The 19723-nt window shown below is 39.0% G+C and overlaps 1 protein-coding gene across 4 annotated transcripts in view; it reads right to left on the bottom strand.

Moving 5' to 3' along the window:
• Window positions 1-215: 215 nt before the first annotated feature.
• The window catches only part of LOC122087028 (DNA-directed RNA polymerase III subunit 1), a 46724-nt gene continuing 27216 nt past the window's right edge, over window positions 216-19723 (bottom strand). For 2 of the 4 annotated variants that reach the window (XM_042655987.1, XM_042655988.1), the window contains exons 21-29: window positions 19469-19616; window positions 18904-19055; window positions 9781-9936; window positions 9576-9692; window positions 9353-9420; window positions 4316-4520; window positions 2425-2627; window positions 631-771; window positions 216-494 (exon numbers count right to left, since the gene is read on the bottom strand). In XM_042655987.1, coding sequence (XP_042511921.1) covers window positions 720-771; window positions 2425-2627; window positions 4316-4520; window positions 9353-9420; window positions 9576-9692; window positions 9781-9936; window positions 18904-19055; window positions 19469-19616 — 1101 coding nt within the window. In that variant the 3' untranslated portion in view covers window positions 216-494; window positions 631-719. Of the gene's footprint in view, window positions 544-630; window positions 772-2424; window positions 2628-4315; window positions 4521-9352; window positions 9421-9575; window positions 9693-9780; window positions 9937-18903; window positions 19056-19468; window positions 19617-19723 lie in introns of all 4 variants that reach the window. The other 2 variants (XM_042655989.1, XM_042655990.1) reach the window with 2 other exon arrangements.

Here is a 19723-nt window from a genome sequence, read left to right on the forward strand (position 1 = left end):
GAGAACAAAATTTTTGTCCACATCTAATAACACAAGACTTTAATTATATAACTTGCCATTAACTAGCTTTTACCATTTAATGTTTCACCGAATTATTAGTTTATTCATTCTACTTTGTTTCACTAAATTGGTTTTGCTCGACTTTAGGTTCTTAAGCTTGGAAAATACATATGTAATGTTTCACTCCATTAATTTTAATATACCAAAATGCAAGATTTCAATAGATTCTATGAGACCTAGTTGTTTTTGTGTAAGTTTGAAACTTGATTGTTGCATGTAATACATGGGAATAATGCAAATGTAAATGAATTCATGAACACTGGGAGCTTTATCACTTCTACAGAATATGAATAAAGAAAAGAATATCAGTTTAGCTTATTAGGGGAAAATAAAATTTCAGTCTATTCTATACATAGATGGAAAAAGAACTTGCTCCTTCAATTTACTTGAGCCCTGCATCCTTACATCTCTGCCCTGACAAAACCTAGTATACACTGGCAACAAACTATTTGAATATTAGCCAATCAGTTGCGAGATAGTATTCTGTCCACAAGAAAATAGTTCAATCATCATGGTGCTTTATTACATTAAGAAATTACTGTAATGTACTGTACTGAAGAATTTACATACCAGTCTGACATAAACTTTCATAAATTTTTTCCACAATTCAGATCACATAAAAGAATTGCAGAACTCCGCAGATCTGACAATATTACAGTTCAGCATATAATTGGGTCTAGGCCACTGTTAAGTTTTGAAACCTGTTGAACCCTGCTGACATGAACTTATAATTAATTCTAACATGCTTCAGAGAATCTTTAAAAGAAATACATGAAAATGAAGAATTGAGCAGACAACTTCAATGGTTAAAGAAAATGAGTTGATTATAAATGCTTCCAATGCAGAATATTGCTGTAAAAAGAAAAAGAAAAAACTAAAATAGAATACCTTTGGTGTTTTCTCTATTAAGCTAAAACCTTAGTCCTATCAATAATGAATAAAATATTTCATGTGAGGCGGCGTAGGAAACCCTGGCAGCTCAGAGTGTTGATGTATACATTTACCCTGCCCTTCTGAAACAGTTTTGAGTTTTGGGGTGAAATGGTAGCGAACATGTTATCAGAGCAAGAAGGTCAAGTGTTCAGCCCTTGGGAAGTGCATATGAAGGATTTTCCCGACAAATTTTCTCCCTCCGTGCCAAGCGAAGGAAATGCCAATGTGAGCTCCCTTACCTATAAGACATAAGGCTGAATTTTTTTTTTTTTTTTTGATAATCAAAAAGGGTGCTCCATGATAGTGATCATAGCCCCCAGGACAAGCCCCCGCACGGTAAGCGGTGCTTCTGCAAGACCAACGGGCGATAGTGGGGCATGCCAAGACTCGAACCCACAACCAGCCGACTCGAGCGGTGATGGGTTAAAGACATTTTCACCACTAGGCTACCAACCCCGTTGGTATAGGGCTGAAATTAAAGAGCTGAACCAACCCCAAACTTGAAAATTCATTGGGGGTATGTGGAAAATACTATGAGACAGCTATAAGCTCAACATTGTTGTATAAGGCTGAATGAGGCTGAGTTATGGCTGACCTAATTTCTCTAAGACTAAGGGACATTTTTACATCAAAAAGTACCAATTAAGAGTAGGGCATTGTCCACATGCACAGATGGAGGTCCACAGTTTCCTTTCTTCAAATAATTTTCTTATTCATAAAATGAAAAGACAACGTCCAAAATGGAATTGGGTCAAAGAGTAAGAGAAGAATAAGAGCTAGGTTTTGATGGAAGAAATGGTCCCAAGTGAATACAATGCATCTCACTGTGAACAGTTGGGATATGACCATGTTAAGTAGGGCTTCATTGATAACAACAGAAAGTATAGCTATATATTATGTGATTGATCAGTAAGAAAAAAAAAAAAAAAAAAAAATAGTACAATTTGCTTGTATATACTGTATAAATATTCCGTCATTTTGTCAAAAAGCCCAAAACTACACACCCAGAAATGCAAAAGTAATGTTTATCTAGTCAAAAGGAAGGGGGAGAGAGAGAGAGAGAGAGAGAGAGAGAGAATGCTCAATGCCTTCAAAGTCCAACGTGTTGGAGGGGTGCCTAGATGTGCAGTATATGCAATATAGCAACAATAATTTTATGGGAGAGGGTTCTCTGAGCAAATGGCATAAAGGAACGCACTAATGAAGTGCGAGTATTTATATTAAAGAAAAAGAAAGGGGTGTGGGAAAGGAGTCCTCCTATGAAGGATGATCAAGCCAACACAGGCCAAAGTATGAAAACAGCAACTGTCACCAACGCAAAGCCAAATTTACTCAATGATGTACAGAGAATGTGAATGAGAAACCATAAGCAGAGCATAAAGGAATACCATTCTTTTTTCATGTCGAAAGAAAGATTTGATGTCTATATACCTTTGCCTAACTTTAAGCATTCCTGTGCCAATTTGCATTGGAATACCCATGATGATGCATTCACTTACTCCCTCAATCTTGTCATCCCTCCCATTTACTGAAGCATTGAAAAGATGATCTGCTGTCTTCTCAAATGATGCCAGCATCAAAACACTCTCTTTCATCTTTTGAATGCCAAATCTAGTGATTCCTAGCACTTCGCCCTGTTACAATGAAAATCCAGAGAGAAATAAAGTCACCACTCACCAGACTCTTAGCGCACAGTTAAAAACACCAGAGTCGCAACCACAGGCTCAGGTGTGGTCAAGGTATACCAACATCATGCCGGGTCACAGTATAGGTAAAACGGAGGTGGTTCATAGTCAACTAGCAAAAAGAGATACATTATAATAAGATACAAATAAAAATTGTATTACAGAATAAAGTATCAACACAAAACTTCGTATGTTGGGATCAACATAATCTTTGTAAAATTGTGCCAATGTAAAAGTGTAGTACAACTTCTCTTGACTCCCGTTTCCTACATTTAGAGTAATTGTTTGATTAATGATTGGGTTGCAGTCTCCAAAATAAACTTGGAATGTACAATGAAGAAGAGCCCAGTGATGCATCATCTGTCTTTTGTAGGTGTGAGATGAGAGCTTTTCCCACATTCGGCTCAGCATGTACTTGCCTGTAAAGGAATTTTCTCCTTGGAAGGACCTTTATGGAGGTGTTTGTCTTGGGAGGGAGTTCAAGAGTTCTCATGTTGAAATGAAGAGTATCATAGTTTTAATGTATTAATCAGTTCCATGATGTTTGGCCAGGAGCCTATAACCAGGGTTGATGTATGCGGGCAGATCAGTCATTCCCTTCAGAGTTTTGCATTATTACATTTTCAGGCAACAAAACTTGAAAGAACAGAAGCTACAACTAAATGAAAAGTTCTACCAGTATATTTGTCAGGAAACTGTAATCAATTATCAGAAACAGTTGGAGCTGAATACCAACCGAGCATTAAAAGTCCAGGAAATTTCCAGGGGACCCCAGGCTCAGCCATCTAGAGCAACTCCACATTTGATTGGACTTCATGGAATCAAAACATACTAAAAAAGAAATAAAATAGGGAGATACCATGTGGTGCAAGAGCAATTTTTTTTTGCGTGTATGTGTGTGTGTGTGTGGGGGGGGGGGGGGGGGGGTGGGGGTCCTCTAGATAGCTGAACCCGGGGTCCTAGGCTCCTAGCATTGCTCAAACTTTTAGGGAAGAGCAGTGTCACTGTATATATCAACATTCCCCCGCATGTGCAGGTGAAGATCCCATGGTCCTTGCACGTGGAACTCATATGGAATTTCCTTCGCACAGCACCGAGGGAGAAGAATGGTCGGGAAATCTCTTTTGATGCACTTCTCAGGAGTCGAACACTTGACCCCTACTCTGATACCATGTTTGCTACCACTTCACTTAAAAGCATGAACTTTTAGGGCAGGGCAGCATCAATGTATACATCAACAAGTTCTGACCTGAACCCAACAAATAATCATATCCAAGATGGTAACCAGGGTTTGGGTATGTTTGGTTCTTTCGTTGGGTCGTCAATTAATTAACAACCCTACAGAATTCCACATTATCGCATTTTCACCCAATTCAACTTGAGAATATAACAAACAAAATCATTTGTCATATACTCATGCCTGTTGGTGTACTTGTCAGTGTCTCAGTGGACCCAATAGGACTTGACTGCTAACTAAACATAAAACTTTAGGCCTAACCTAACTTATCAGATCCTAATATTCAAGATGTTGGGGTATATCAAATCATTAGTTCATTAGCTACCCAAATGGCTCACCGGAAGATTTCCGTGCTAGTGCATTTTCACACAATGTAACTTACAGAGAACAGAGAACTTACTTTATATGTCATTAAATCTGCTAAGAGCATCATGTGGCGTATGTCTATGCTCATTCCATGACTTGACATGGTATACTGTATTTCATCTATGATACACCTTCTTGCAGCTTCAATTCCAAGAGTACCTTGGACTTCAATGATATGATTACTTGTTGTTTTATGTCCATCAATTCCTGGAGTTCCCATAACTGCCAGAAGATTTGTCCTGCGATAGTGCAATGGTGTAGTAAGTCATTCGTCAATAAATGATAGCTACAAGTTTCCAGATGTATTGGTTTTCATAATCATGTGTTTCTCACTGAGTAAACTAATTTAAAAATGAAGTGTCTTATAATATTTCCTAAAATATGTCAAGTTTCTTTTTGCTCCAAAAGGAACCTATCTGTGATGTTTCTCAATACATTGGCTGCTATTTAGGCATTTTTCATGATGTTGCTAGCACAGTTAAGTGATTAAGAGGACTAGCTGAGACCTACCTGGACAGAACAGAGCAGCTGAAGGCTTCCATATTTACAGCAAGTTGCAAGTAGCAGTAGTCGAAGAAATTCAAGAAAAACAAAGCATCTGCTAGTCACATATCTGAGATTAATTTTCTGTTCCCAACCCACCCCATCTTCTTCATTGGTTTCATATAGGCCTGTGGGACCCTGAGAGAAAGAAATCGATGGGTATAACTGTCTCGATAAGAGTTCTGTCAGTACAAGGATTTAATAATTATAGGCCAGTTTCTAATTCAGTTCGATAGCTTTATTTCTAGGGTTCTAATATTTTCCTGTTATGCCAGTTTTATCCTCATTAAGAGTTTATTGGAGTTATTCTAGTCCAGTTTTAGGAGGATTTAAGGAGTTAATTAGGGTATACTGAACAGAACAACAAAAATGAATTTTTTTCCCACCATTTTATTTTATTGCAGCAGAGCTATTGAAGCTCTTTTTTCTCCCCATTTTCTGGTTTTATCTTTGGTGTTCTTCACAGCTAGAATTCCTTCCTTTACATCATCAAGGCACACCAAGCAACAAGGTGAGCCTTGAGGTTGACCTGTCACCTTATGTGTAAAGGCACCCTCACCTAATTACCCAGTCTTGGGTTCTATATGTTATAAATCTTATGCATTTTTTTAATTTTTACCACTAAAGTTTCTATAAAATCCTTTTACCACCCTCCATGTTTTATATGTTGACCTTTCATAATAATAGTAATATTTATATATATGGAATAAAGAACGCTAGCCGATAGCGTGTACCTTCGCCAAGACACAGAGGGTGCAAAAAGACAGCGCTGCCCCATTCTTAAGATGCTCTACGCGCTCCCATTGGCCGTGGGCACTGGTGTGTACATGCACTATCAGGTAGCGTTCTCTCGCCCTATATATATGCAAGAAAATAAGGCACCTGCCTTTGCGTCTAGTCCTCATTTGGGCCTCACCATCTGGTAAATCCCTCTCTTATAGTTATTAGAAAAAAAAAAGGTTTCACTCAATGCATATGAAATGTCAAACAAAAACAACATTACTATACCTAATCTTATAATCATACTTCTCCGTATTACACATTTTGAGAGTATCGTCATTATTAATGAACACTAGTATGTCATCATTAATGAGCACTTGTATGTAATCATTAATGGTTTATTTGGTGCTATTCAAAATTTTGATTCAATCAATGATAGAAGAATACAGTGAAATGTCGAACAAATTCTAAAAAGTAAATTCACATTTAAACCATTATGCACTTTAATACCTCCCATATTAAATAGAAAAACAAAAACCATTTGTAAATTATTTATGTTAATGGAACATTGAGTACATTACATTTATCGTGTTATATCACTTTATATGGTGATTTAAATTTAAAGTAAAAAAACACTGGTGATTTAAATTTAAAATAAAAAAACAATCTTCATATGCTTTTATCATTTCGCAATATGTCAATGCATATTTCAATGATTTTTTAATGCTTCCTATGTTTGTGTGGCTTGTAAATATATTGGCCTAACATTTTCAAGTGATCGATACTTCCATTGAGATTACATTGGTGGCTTCTTGATTGATTCTCTTATTATAATGGTGACATGAGGTGGACTTAAGAGGGGCATTTGTACTTACTACTCTATTTTTTGTGATATTTGATAGCTCCTGATCGCCAAGATGTAGTCCCTTCGCCCGTGCGTGATCTTTCTCCGCCCTTGTGCGTGTTATCTTTTCATAAACCCTTTCTCCCACTTCATCCTGTCTCCAACTCTCTTCCCTATGAAAGCAGTGTTGCCATAGTTGACGCTGAAGCCATCCTTTTTGAAAGCAACAGCACGATCGATTGATTTTTGTGTGGTGTGTGGTTAACTTTAGCGCAATAGCAGCTGCAACTAGTGTTTTCAGATCTGGAAGATCAGCATCGCCAGATCCACCTTTTTTTCTGCTTCTCTCTCGTTGCTGTGGGAGAGACTTTTTAAGGCATGCACGCTGCAACCACATTTTCTTATCTCCATTCTCATCTTGCTTCATGGCTCATAGTTCTTAAACAATGGATAGATGATGGTCAATGGGGGTTTCACTTTGTCGATTCATGGGCAATATTGAGTCAAACCTTTGCCAATGGGAGTTTTGCCAAGGTTGCCATTGCTAGAGAAGACGACGTGGTTGGAGTTCTAATCTTAATCGTGCGACAGTTGGTAAAAGGTCCAGCTTCACTATCGACTGTTAACGCCCCAGCAACGTTTACAGTAACTGGCGGGCATTACCCATATAGCCACGAGTAGATCCTCTGCCTCCATCTCTCCTAGAAAATTGCGGACGTTATGAGTCTTACTGACCTTCAAGCACTCCCATCCATTACCGCACCTTATCAAAATCTCCCATCAGTTACCACTCCATCTCAAATTCTCCCATCAATTACAAAGAATTTCTCCTACCCAACCTTTTTCACTCCTATACAGTCTTATGAGCACCAAGCTTTGTCCTTCACCAACAATACCGCTATCAAGGTCGCACAATTGGTAGCCCACATGAGCATGGGACAATTCATGGAGGCTCTGTTGAAAACCACAATTTGCCCCTTCTTCCCCATCTTTTCGGCCCAATGTTTCATGGATTTGAGCCGGAAGCTCGACGAATTGACAATGATCCCTCTCCCTTGGAGAACCTTCCGTGCATCAACAGATTTTCCATCAACCATCCCCATCAGTTGAGGCCTGAGGATGCAACGGTCACTGGCCATATCCAGTGGTGGAGTTAAGAGGCCGGAGTCAACGTCGACATCGTAAAAAAAGACTGGAGAACCTTGATGCTAAACCCAATTGCTTACTCTGTTGAAGCTACGGATCGTTGGGACCAAGGAGGATCTCTGATCTTATAGTGGACACCCATATGTCTGCCATTGCTACTCCACTAGTGGTTTTTTCATCTCACAAGAATATTTTTCATGTATCTTGTTGTCTTGTTGGCTGTGTTTGCAGCTTTGTTTCTAGGGTGTCTATTGGTTGTGTTACCTATCCCCTAGTCTGGAAGGCCATCTCAATGGCATGTGAGACACTTCAGCCATATTCCATTCCTTGGTCTTTGATACTTTATATCGAGACCTTGTGTATTGATGCTGTTTTCTGAATCGAACTGCTTTTTACCCAAAAAAAAATTACTTCCAATGAGATTAATATTCCATTCCTTGGTCTTTGATACTTTATATCGAGACCTTGTGTATCTCATGCTATTTTTCTGAATATAATTGCTTTTTCCCGGTTAAAAAAAATACTTCCATTGAGATTCGTATTCACATTGCTCAGCTCAAGGATTAAAGTATCGGTATCGGTCGCCGTATCGGTCGGCCAAAATTAAGATACGTATCGGAGGGTATCATATCGTATCGGAGATACGCTAAGATACGCTAAAGATACGCGTATAAATGGATAGGAAACACTTTTTTATACACTTTTGCATAAAAAAATAGTTAAAAAAATTTATATATAACATGTATTATGCATAAATAGTAAATTGAGAGTATCGCATTAAGAATCCAAGGTTTGTAATTGTCCCATAAATGTAAAATCCTTGTTCCCAACCTTGATTTTCACTTTAATTAGAGAGAAAAATAGTTGACAGCAACTTTGGCACAAAAACACCTCAAAAAATTGTTTTCTAAAAAATTACCCATTTTGGCCATTTTATGACCGTATCGGTACGTATCGGTGTGTATCGATTGATATATACCGATACACACCGATACGTATCGATACATACCGATACGTACCGGTACATACCGAAACGTACATTTTACTTCAATTTTGAATTTTCCATAGAGTATCGGTGAGTATCGGTGCGTATCGTAAGATACGTATCGATACAAAAGGGTTTTAAAAATTGTATGTATCGTATCGGTAAAAGCCGATACGGGCCGATACTTTAAACCATGGCTCAGCTACATGTTGTGTAGTTATATTCAACTCATATGATTGAAATAAAAGCATATTCACATTTTTCTGCAAGTGTGAAGCATCATGAAAGTGTATGTTTCAAGTTCAAAAAAACCAAAATTACAAACATCCATATATTGTGTTCTTTATTTTCTGGAGGGGGTACAATAAGCAGAAATTAAGTTCACGGTAACGGTGCTGGTATCAGTCACCACCGATATTGATATCGATACCAATAGTATCGGCCTAACTGGGTTAGATCAGATGGTTTTTCCCTAAAAGATACAGATACCAACATTATTTTGACCATTTTACCCTCTGACCATATTGACAACATTGATCCATATTGGTCAGGTAATGGTATTGGGCATGGCCGATACCGATATGGAACTGCCAATATGCCTGATCCGATACTGATTCCTAAACCATGACAACAAGCAAAAACTCCATGTTTCAATAATATTCTACTATTATAGTAGTCAAGTGTATCTAATAAACATTTAACTGATGACATTACAGTAAACTAATTACGAACTCTTGACATCGAAAATTACGATAGTTGGCAATTTGGTGAATAATTTCAAATGAAGAGCAAAAAGAAGTTGATTTCACTAATGTACTTTTAAGGAAACTAACCCTTCCACAAGCAAGTTGTACTTTTCCTTGGCTTTGTTGATGACCGCACGTTCAACAGTAGATATGCCCTGCCATCATTACAATCAACCCAAAAAGGGCAAAATATCAATTATAAATTCAATAATTTCAATTTAATGATCACAAACATTTTTAAAGGATATCTCAATTGTAGACGAGATTTCTCCCAAGCCTAGGCAGAAGGAAATAATGTTCAATGGCTCACCTTTACAATAACCTTCGGAAGCATAGCCTTAAGAGAGTGCAGTTGAAAATGAAGCTTACTTCTATCAGCTTCAGGTGGAATAATTCTTAACTTATTATCAGATATGATCTCAATATGCTGTTAAATGATCACATGCCTTAGATTTCATAATAGATTGAGAAAAGAAATAGTGAGGGTTAAAATGACCGTAGCAGGAACTTCTTACCTGGGGCTTCAATTTTAATTTTGATTGTTGCAAAATTGATTCTTTTACACTGACTGCAGAGACCATCAGTTGTGCAGCTGCTATCCTCTCCTTGTCAAGTGTGACGATTATTGATGCTTGTCTCACCGTCAATACAATCTTCACGCCCTTTGCAATCTGTACAAAAAGTTGAGACAATTCAACTTTTCCATGCACTGAAATCTCTACAGGAGATAATTGCATGCTTGAAGTACATACACATAGTGGTATACACAACAATACACAACGAAGGAAAAACATATTACCTTCTGTATTTAACATCGTGACACTAATATTTTTTATGATATATAATCTCAATTACAATCATCTGCATGGTACTTAGACTAAGCACATCTCCTAGACTACTTAATGCGGTGCTAATCCCAAACCAAATGGTACTTAGACTAAGCACATCTCCTAGACTACTTAATGCGGTGCTAATCCCAAACCAGTGAAATCCAATGGGAGATCTTGTGACAGAATTGTAAGAAAAAGGACATACCAAATTGAGAGAAACCAGATAGCTTGATTTAAACAATTTCGATCAGCTTGAAACTTCAGTCAAATGAACAACATAAGCAGTAGATCAAGTCTATAAAATATGATTTGAATCTAACATACAGATTGGTAAGGAGAGAATCATTCTGAGGCTAGGATTCTTAAACCCAAAAAAAACCAGAGAATTTAATAGCAGAAATTTTATGCCTCTTAAATTGGATTGGAAACTGATGCAATTGTGGGAAAGAAAAGAAATGATCAGGAATTACCACCGAATCTGCAGGGCTGGAATCACCACCATTACCCCAACCTTGGAATCACCACCAAGGCTTCCTGGAAGTACCACCAGGGAGCCTATTGAATCACCACGGAAAGGAGCATTCTGGATCGCCACAAAAACCACAGGCGAAAGCCAATATTTCATTACTCAAATTTCAGTACAAGACTGCACACTCATACAAACTTAGAAGTCTAAAAACAGAATCAAAACTTAAAAAAAAGAAGGCCTAAACCAATCCTGAACTGATTAGGTAACAGAAATTGGAAAGAAGGAAGAAGATATCCAAAATAGGAATAGGTGGGACACTATATCTTATCTAATTTAGTTCAAATCCTACATGACTAAAACTCCATCTAAACTTGCTTTTTGTGCCACCATCAATCATATATGGATGGAACCGAATCTTCGAAGATGGACTTAGAACTCTCGCTCTTTCGACATGATTTGGAAAGCCATCTACTTTGATGTTAGTTCCAAGCTTTGCTCGCTTCCTTGCCAGCCGTTGAGTGATTCCCCTAGGAACAACCTTGTTGTGGCCTCCTAGGAGGGCCCCTCCTTACTTAGCCCCCCCTGCCCTTTAATGGGGATTGTAGCCCGTTTTAGTTGATGTTTCCTTTTTCTTTCCCCTCAAGGATTGTATATTCCCTCTTTTTTCTTTTGGTAATGAATTTATTATTCACCCCTCCCCCCCAAAAAGAAAAAAAAAAAAATCTATCTAAACTAGGAGGAAGAGTTCTATTAAGATACCATTCTATACCAAGGTTCCAAATCTCGGGTCGAAACCAAAGGTCGAAACCGAAATTTAGGTCAAAATTTTCAAAACCTGCTCAAAAACCTTGGGGCAAAGTTCAACATGTTACGGGCTGGTCAAAATTGGTATTGTTAGTCGCAATTGATCGAAACTACCAAAATGCGTGAAATACCATTGAAACCAATTACAATTGGTTTCGACCATGGTTTTGTCTCGCTCTATACCGAAACTACAAGATTTCAAACCACGCTCTATCCAACCTTTACAAGTAAAGAGATAAATGATAAACAATGAAATTAAACAACACAAACTAAACTAAGAAAGTAAATCTTGTATTCCTCCAACATGATTAAAACTCTATCTAAACAAGAAGGAAGAGTTCTATTCAAATAAGGCTCTATCAAACCTTTACAAGTAAAAAAGATAAACAATAAACAATGAAATAAAAGAACCCAAACTAAACTAAGAAAGTAAATACCATATTCCTACCTTCTACTCATATTTTAGGCCCATTAAAGTGGTCTATTAGTATTACAATAAATCCATCAGACTAAAGGCCCAACATGTATAGAATCTAACGTAAGGCTTATTTCCACTAAAAATAAGCTTATTTCTCTGATTTATCTGCATCACTTATAAGCATATTTTCCTATTGTTAAAGTTTAATAGCATAATATATAATGTGATTGTTGTAACAATGGGTTTTAGGGAAAGTGTCAGTTTCCAAACGAACCCTAAGGGGTTTAATGATCTTTGTTATTCTCTAAAACTTTCTCTCTGTTATTATAAATAACGAGGGCTGGTGTCATATTTGACACAAGCCATTACCCCATCCAACATGCTATCAGAGCCATAGGATCTGAAATCCTAAGGGCTCTCCCTCTTCTCTATCTCTTTCTCTCTTTCTCGTTTCTCTCTCTCCCAGCGCCTCCTTCCATCTGCGCCTCCCTCCTTCTTCTGCCTCTCTCTCATGGTGGGAGCTTCTTAAGCCACAAAGATCGTTTCTAACCACCATCCATCCTTCCCCTAGGCTCTCAGACTCTCTTTTGTAATGATCTGAGAGACCCAAACCTTTTTTTTTTAATCAATTTTTCAAGGTTTTCCCTAAAATCGTCTTTTCCATTGCCAAGATGCTTTCTTCTTGCTCGATGCTCTGATCGTCTTGATGTTTGTTGCAATTGGTGCCCCTTATCCTTTTAGTGGTATGCACTAACCACTTTTCTGTTTGAGGTCTTTGTTCTAGAGCTATCCAAAATCGATTTCTCAGGGTTTTTCCTTTTATCGATTTTTGAGTTTTCTAGCCTTTTTTTGGTTTTTGGTGCTTTCTCTATCTCCACTTAGTGTCTCCTCTATTTGCACAGCCCCCTTGAGTAGCAACCATGTCTACCAGCTCGTCTGCATCTATTGGCGGAGACATCACGACTCTTCCTAGCTTTCCACCTTATGCTATCAAGCTTGATGGCACAAACTACCTTATGTGGTCACGCTCGGTTTGTATCTCCATCAAGTCTCGTGGATATTACAGGTACCTCACTAGAACCTCGAAGCATCCGACCACCGGTCTTGAGATTGACAAGTGAAAGTGTGCCAACTCTCTGGTTATGGCTTTCCTTGTTAACTCCATATTGCCACAACTTTCACGTGGCTATCTCCTCCTTGACTTTGATGCAAAGATCTGGAAATCTGTACAGGATATCTATTCCCAGGCAGGGAATGATGCTCAAGTTTTTAAGCTTCACCAGAAGGTTCGTGATTTGAGGCAAAGAGGGCTCACTCTGTCACAATACTACTATGAGTTGTGGACATTGTGGACTAAGCTGGAGTTTTATGAGTATACTCCTTCCACCACTGCAGATGTCACTAATTTTTAGAAGCGAGAGTATAAGATCCGGGTCTATAACTTTCTAGCACGTCTAAATGTGGAGTTTGATTAGTTGCGGTCTCAGGTTTTGAGTCATGACCCATTTCCTACCTTAGATCAAGCCTATGTTGTGATCCAACTTGAGGACAGTCGATGTACCACTATGCTTCCATAGCCTGTTGCCACTCCTACTGAGCGATCTGCACTTGCCTCTAGTACTCAGTACCTTGGTGCAGCCCCACTGTCAATGGCTCCTCTACCAAGACTCCAATGAAGTGCAATTACTGTGGGAAGGAGCGTCACACCAAAAAGCACTACCAAAAGCTTCATAGTCGTCTTGTTGATACATCTGGCAAAGGTCGCGGGAAGAGTGATGTCGATACTCTTGGGCAGGCCAACCATACTGAGAACCCTAACTCTGACTCTACTCCTACCACCTCAGCAGCCTTGCTATCATCTGATGAGCTTATTGCCCTCCGGCGCCTTTTGACACGTCCAGACTCTCCTGCACCAGCTATTACGAGCTTTGCTCATTCTACCCAATCTGGGTCAGGTATCTCCTTTTATGGCCATATTGTGTCTATCCCTTCTACCCCTTGGATTATAGACCCTGGGGCTTTTGATCATATGACAGGCCGCTTGCCTTTTTTCTCACAGTACACTACATGCGCTGGTAATGGTAAGGTTAAATTGGCTAATAGGATTTATTCCATTATTCTGTGAAAGGGCTTTGTTAGTTGCACGCCTTCTTTATTCCTTTCTACAGTATTTCATGTTCCTTCTTTTTTCACTAACCTTTTGTCCATTAGTAGTCTCACTTCCAACCATAATTGCAAAGCCACTTTTTTCTTGTCTCAATGTGTTTTTCAGGATCCGGTGACAGGGACAATGATTAACTCTGGTAGGGTGCGTGGTGGTCTGTATCTGCTTGATGATGACTCGACATTGGTCTCTGGTCAGGCTCTTCAGACATTTTTTACGTCACCTCCTATCTCTAAGTTACTACAGCAGTATCATCGGTTAGGACATCCCCCTTTGGGAACTTTAGCAAGGGTTTTTCTTTCTTTTAAAAATTGTAATTTGAGTCAGTTTTTTTGTGAGGCATGTGTTTTGGCCAAACAAACTTGGATCACTTGTTTTGTTTTTAAAAATAAAAGTGTCACTCCTTTTTCATTGATACAGTCTGATATTTGAGGTCCATCCTGTCATGTGTCTATCAATGGTTATCGGTGGCTTGTCTCTTTTATTGATTGTCATTCTTGGACCACTTGAGTTTATATGATGCGAACCAAGGGTGAGACCTTCTATTGCTTTTAGCAATTTCATCACATGGTTCAGACTCAGTTCGGTGCTACATTAAGATCCTTCGAAGCGACAATGGTCGTAAATACTTCGAAGGGTCCTTTCAAGCTTACCTTTCCGATCATGGGATGATCCATCAGACTAGTTGTGTGGATACTCAGGCTCAGAATGGGGTTATTGAGCGGAAGAATCGCCACCTTTGTGAGGTAGCACACTCTCTTATGTTTGAGATGCATGTTCCTCCCTAGTATTGGAGTTGCGCGATTCTCACTACTGCCTTTCTTATCAACCGAATGCCTTCTCTAATCCATTCCTTCTGCTCCCCTCTAGATCTTCTCTAAGGTTTCGTTGCTTTTCATGTTCTTCTTAAGGTATTCGGTATTGTTTATTATGCTCGCTAGGTCACGATCATCATCCTCATAGAAAGTTTAATCCTCGTGGTCTCCGGTGCATTTTCTGGGGTATGCATTTATAAGAAAGCTATCGGTGTTTTCATCCTCCCACTCGGCGTTGGTTTGTGACTATGGATGTTGTCTTTCACGAATTAACATCATACTACACTGCGACACCTCTTCAGGGGGAGTCTCCTTCCATTGTGGAAGATGTACCGCCTCTTGAACTTGCTATCCCTGCTAGTATCCCGTTTCAAGGGGGAGAGTGACACTCCTACTTCGCCTCGGCCAGAGATACATGTTTATAGTCGCAAACAGTAGACTTAGACCACTACACATCCAATATCTACCCTATCATGCCAGTTGTCTCCTCTTGAGCCTGATCTTGTCCACTTGGACCCAGGTAATTCTCCTCCTGTTGATCCATCCCTTGAGCTGCATATTGTTGTCCGTAAAGGCACTAGGTCTTGTACTTTACATCCTATTGCCAAAACTGTTTTTTAGGACTCACTTTCTCCTTCCTACTATAGTTTTGTGTCTACTCTTTTCTCTGTGTCCATTCCCCATACCTGGTAAGAAGCGAGTGCACTCATAATAGAAGGTAGCTATAGTTGAAGAGATGCAGACTCTGAAAAAGAATGACATACGGGATCTAGTGTGTCTTTCCTCACAAATAAGATAGTTGGGTGCAAGTGGATCTTCACAATAAAGTAAAAGGTCGATGGTACAGTGGATCAGTACAAGGCCAAACTTGTTGCCAAGGGTTTCACTCATACTTCTGGGATTGACCACCGGGAGACTTTTGCTCCAATTGCTAAGATGAACACAATTCGTGTTATCATAACTTGTGGGGCAAACTTAGATTGGGATCTTCAGCAGCTAGATGTGAAGAATGCCTTCCTTCATAGGGAACTTAAGGAGGAAGTGTATATGAGCGTTCCTCCTGAGTTCACTTGCTCCAAAATCCAAGGGAAGGTTTGCAAGCTGAAGCTTGCATTGTATGGGCTAAAGCAATCACCATGCTTGGTTCGGGCATTTCCATAAGGCTATGGTTGCTACAGGCTACTTTCAAAGCAACGTTGACCACACTCTATTCATTAAGAGATCTGGTGGGAAGATTGCTATCATGATGGTCTATGTATATCATATTGTTGTTACTGGTGATGATTTAGCAAAAATATCTCTCCTCAAGAGATACTTGAGTAAGGAATTCAAGATCAAAGTTCTAGGACAGCTTCATTACTTCCTTGGCATTGAAGTTGCCAGGTCTTCTTGTGGGATCTACTTTTCTCAGCGGAAGTATGTGCTTGATCTTCTTTTGAGACAGGCATGCGGTGTGTAAGCTAGTAGACATTCCTATTGAAGCTAATGGTCACCTGATTAGCAAGGAAGGTGACCATGTGGATAAGAGGAGATATGAGAGATTGGTGGAGCGCTTGCTTTATCTCTCTCATACAAGCCCTAACATAGCATTTGTCGTCAGCTTGGTTAGTCAATACATGCATGATCCCTACTCGACTCACATAGAAGTTATGCTGTGTATTCTCTGGTACTTGAAATTTGCCTCAGGACATAGCATCCTTTTTTTTCTCCTCATGATCACCTTAAGGTGGAGGGCTTCACGGATGCTAATTGGGCAGGTTCCCTTGATGACCGCAGGTCTACTACTAATTATTGTTCGTTTGTTGGTGGTAACCTTGTTACATGGTGAAGCAAGAAGCAAGAAGCAAGTCGTGGTTGCCCGTTCAAGTGCCGAAGCAGAGTTCCGTGCTATGGCACATGGCATTTTTGAGCTCCTATGGCTTATGGTCTTCTCACAGATTTTGTTGTCCCTACCACCCTTCCTATAAAGCTCTCTTGTGATGGAAAATCTACCATTAGCATTGCTCACAGCCTTGTCTAGGATGATCAAACCAAGCATGGGAAGATTGATCGACACTTCATCGAAGAGAAGCTGGATATGGGTCTTATCACTGTGCCTTTTGTTCCCAGTAGTGAACAATTAGCGGATGTATTTACCAAAGGTCTTAGCAGTAAGATGTTTCATCCTATAATCTGCAAGTCGGGCAGATGTGATATTTATGCACCAACTTGAGGCGTAGTGTTGCAATAATGGATTTTGAGGAAAGTATCAGTTGCCAAACGGACCCTAAGGGGGTTAATGGTCTCTCTAGAACTTTCTCTGTTATTATAAATAAAAAGGGCTGGTGTCATATTTGGCACAAGTCATTACCCCATCCAACAGCGTATATTAGGGGAAATTACCTACATCCACTAGATAAGAAAATAAATTACAAGATAAGTAGGTTTCAAATTTATTTTACATCGACTAGTTTCAACTTTGAAAATATTTACTCAATCCCCAAAATTAGTTATTGCTCATGCGGTTCAAGAAAAAAATAAAAGTAAACTTCCTAAAACTACCCCAACCTCAATTCTTTTATTTTTATTCAATTCATTTTTAATTGTATGTGGGACCTACTTCCACCTCCCCTCTCCTCTTCCGCCTCTTCTCGTTCCTTCTCCACAAAGGCCCCACCCTCCCTCCTGCAACCCCTTGCTCTGCAACTCCACCCCAACCTGCAACCCCAAGGCCCTCCAAGAATTGAGGTTGTAGTTGTTTCGGTTAATCCATTAAAAACAATTGGATTTAAATACATGGTAGCACTCAAGGTTATATTCAAAGAGCAGATTGAAAAGTACTGTCTTCACAACCAGCTGCGGCGAGAAATGGAGATGCAGAGTAGTCTCAGCCATCCCAATGTTCTCTGAATCCCAAACTTTAGAGTTGTATGAGATGTCCATGGGAGACAAATGTTGGTGATTATGCAACTTGGAGGTCCATATCTTGAAGAGATTGTTCTAAGGCTGGTTGGAGCATGCTTGCAGCATTGAAGAAATTTATGATTAGATCTCGTGAGGGGACATGGTCGATGTTCTCACACCCTTCAGGTAACCCGAATTTTGTAGAGGGGAAACGAAGTTGGAGAAGTCGGATTCAGAGGCTGGATTCGGTGGCCCAATCGATGATCGGCTTGAATCGGAAGGCGTTGACTGGGGTAGTGACGATGGTGGTGCTGACGCCCTACTGGGCTAACAATCTGGTTATGTCGGTCATGGGGATCATGTGGCCTTGGGCCATTAGAGGAATCAGAATGAAGTGAAGCTGATCATGGTGATTGATGAAAGCCATGGCCATGGTAGTTGAAAATCTGGTTCAGAGAAATAAGAGCTTCAAGTTTGATGAACAAAATGTTTCAGATTCTTAATTTCTCCCTTTAGTAATATATACTGTTACTAGTTTAGAATGTTCCTAAATCCGCCGAACTAGTCTGTGGCAAGTGGCTATGCACATGGCATCATGAGCCATATGAGGAGCCATATGAGGTTGTCTGCATTGGCACACAAAACCTAGATGATTAATTAGTGACATAAGTGCTCACATAAAGTATCTCCTTTTGTGGAGAAGGAAGAAGAGGCAGAAGAGGCAGAAGAGGAGAGGGGAGGAGGAAGTAGGTCCCACATGTGATTAAAAATGAATTGAATAAAAATAAAAGAATTGAGGTTGGGGTATTTTAGGAAGTTTACTTTTATTTTTTTCTTGAACCGCATGAGCAATAACTAATTTTGGGGATTGAGTAAATATTTTCAAAGTTGAAACTAGTCAATGTAAAATAAATTTGAAACCTATTTATCTTGTAATTTATTTTCTCATCTAGTGGATCTAGGTAATTTCCTGTAATTATTATACAGCTATTGTAAGTAATTTCAAATTCTTATAGCAACCCAAAAATTAGAGGTCAAGAAGGGTATTGCATTACCTTGATCCTCACTCTTTTCTCCCCTAACTACTCTTCTTCTACTACTACTCACTATTGCATCTAATATTGAAACATTTTTAATATGCAGGTTATGGAAGAGAAATTATAATTTACTTCATGAAAAATGAAACAGAATATACAAGAATAATGAAGTAGTTACAGCAAAAATTCATTTGTAATAAATAAATTACACATCATACCTCACCCAAAACCGTTTTCTCGATACAACCTTTCACAAATCGTGCAGATTTTACATCATCACTAGACACGAGTGTGGCAGTAATAATGGGTGTACTGATATTTTTGGCACCATTAATTATTTCTTTGATCCGAGGAACCCCAAGTGTGACATCTGATGCCAAGTTATAGGATCACATGGAATAATTGAAAACCAAAAACCGGTGCATGTAGCTTATGCCTTGCACACGTTTCCAAAATTCTTTGAAACATCAGTAGTACATTTATATATAGATTTCATTACATGATTCCATTTGTAAAAGATAGAAACTAAGTCATAGGACGATCCAACCTTTGCAAGAAATTCGAAAGGTTTTCTAAAAATTTGCAGAAATAGAGATCCAAGTAAACATGCAAAATTTTGTTTTGACTATGTATAAAACCAAAAGTAGCCTTAGAGGGGGGCGGCGAAGCAGAGGTTCTAATTTTGATAAGACAAAGTTGACAAGTTAGCACGCACTATAATTTCTATAAAGGGAAAAGATTAGGAGGTTGAATATGAAAACAGATATCAAGAATGAAGGATACTCATGCTCGCAACTCCGGCAAAGTGGAAAGTTTTTAATGTCATCTGGGTCCCTGGTTCTCCTATACTTTGTGCTCCAATTGCTCCAATTGCAGTTCCAGCTTCGATTCTTTTTTTATGGTAACGAGAAATGCAGGTCTCTAGCAAAACCTATAACATGAAAAAGAAATATAATCAATATACAGTGCAAAGGACAAAGATATTTTTTAAATAATGGAGATAAACCGTCAAGTATATGATAAGTTACAGATCAAATG

This window comes from Macadamia integrifolia, chromosome 8 (genome assembly GCF_013358625.1).
Source record: "Macadamia integrifolia cultivar HAES 741 chromosome 8, SCU_Mint_v3, whole genome shotgun sequence".
Classification (NCBI taxonomy): domain Eukaryota; kingdom Viridiplantae; phylum Streptophyta; class Magnoliopsida; order Proteales; family Proteaceae; genus Macadamia; species Macadamia integrifolia.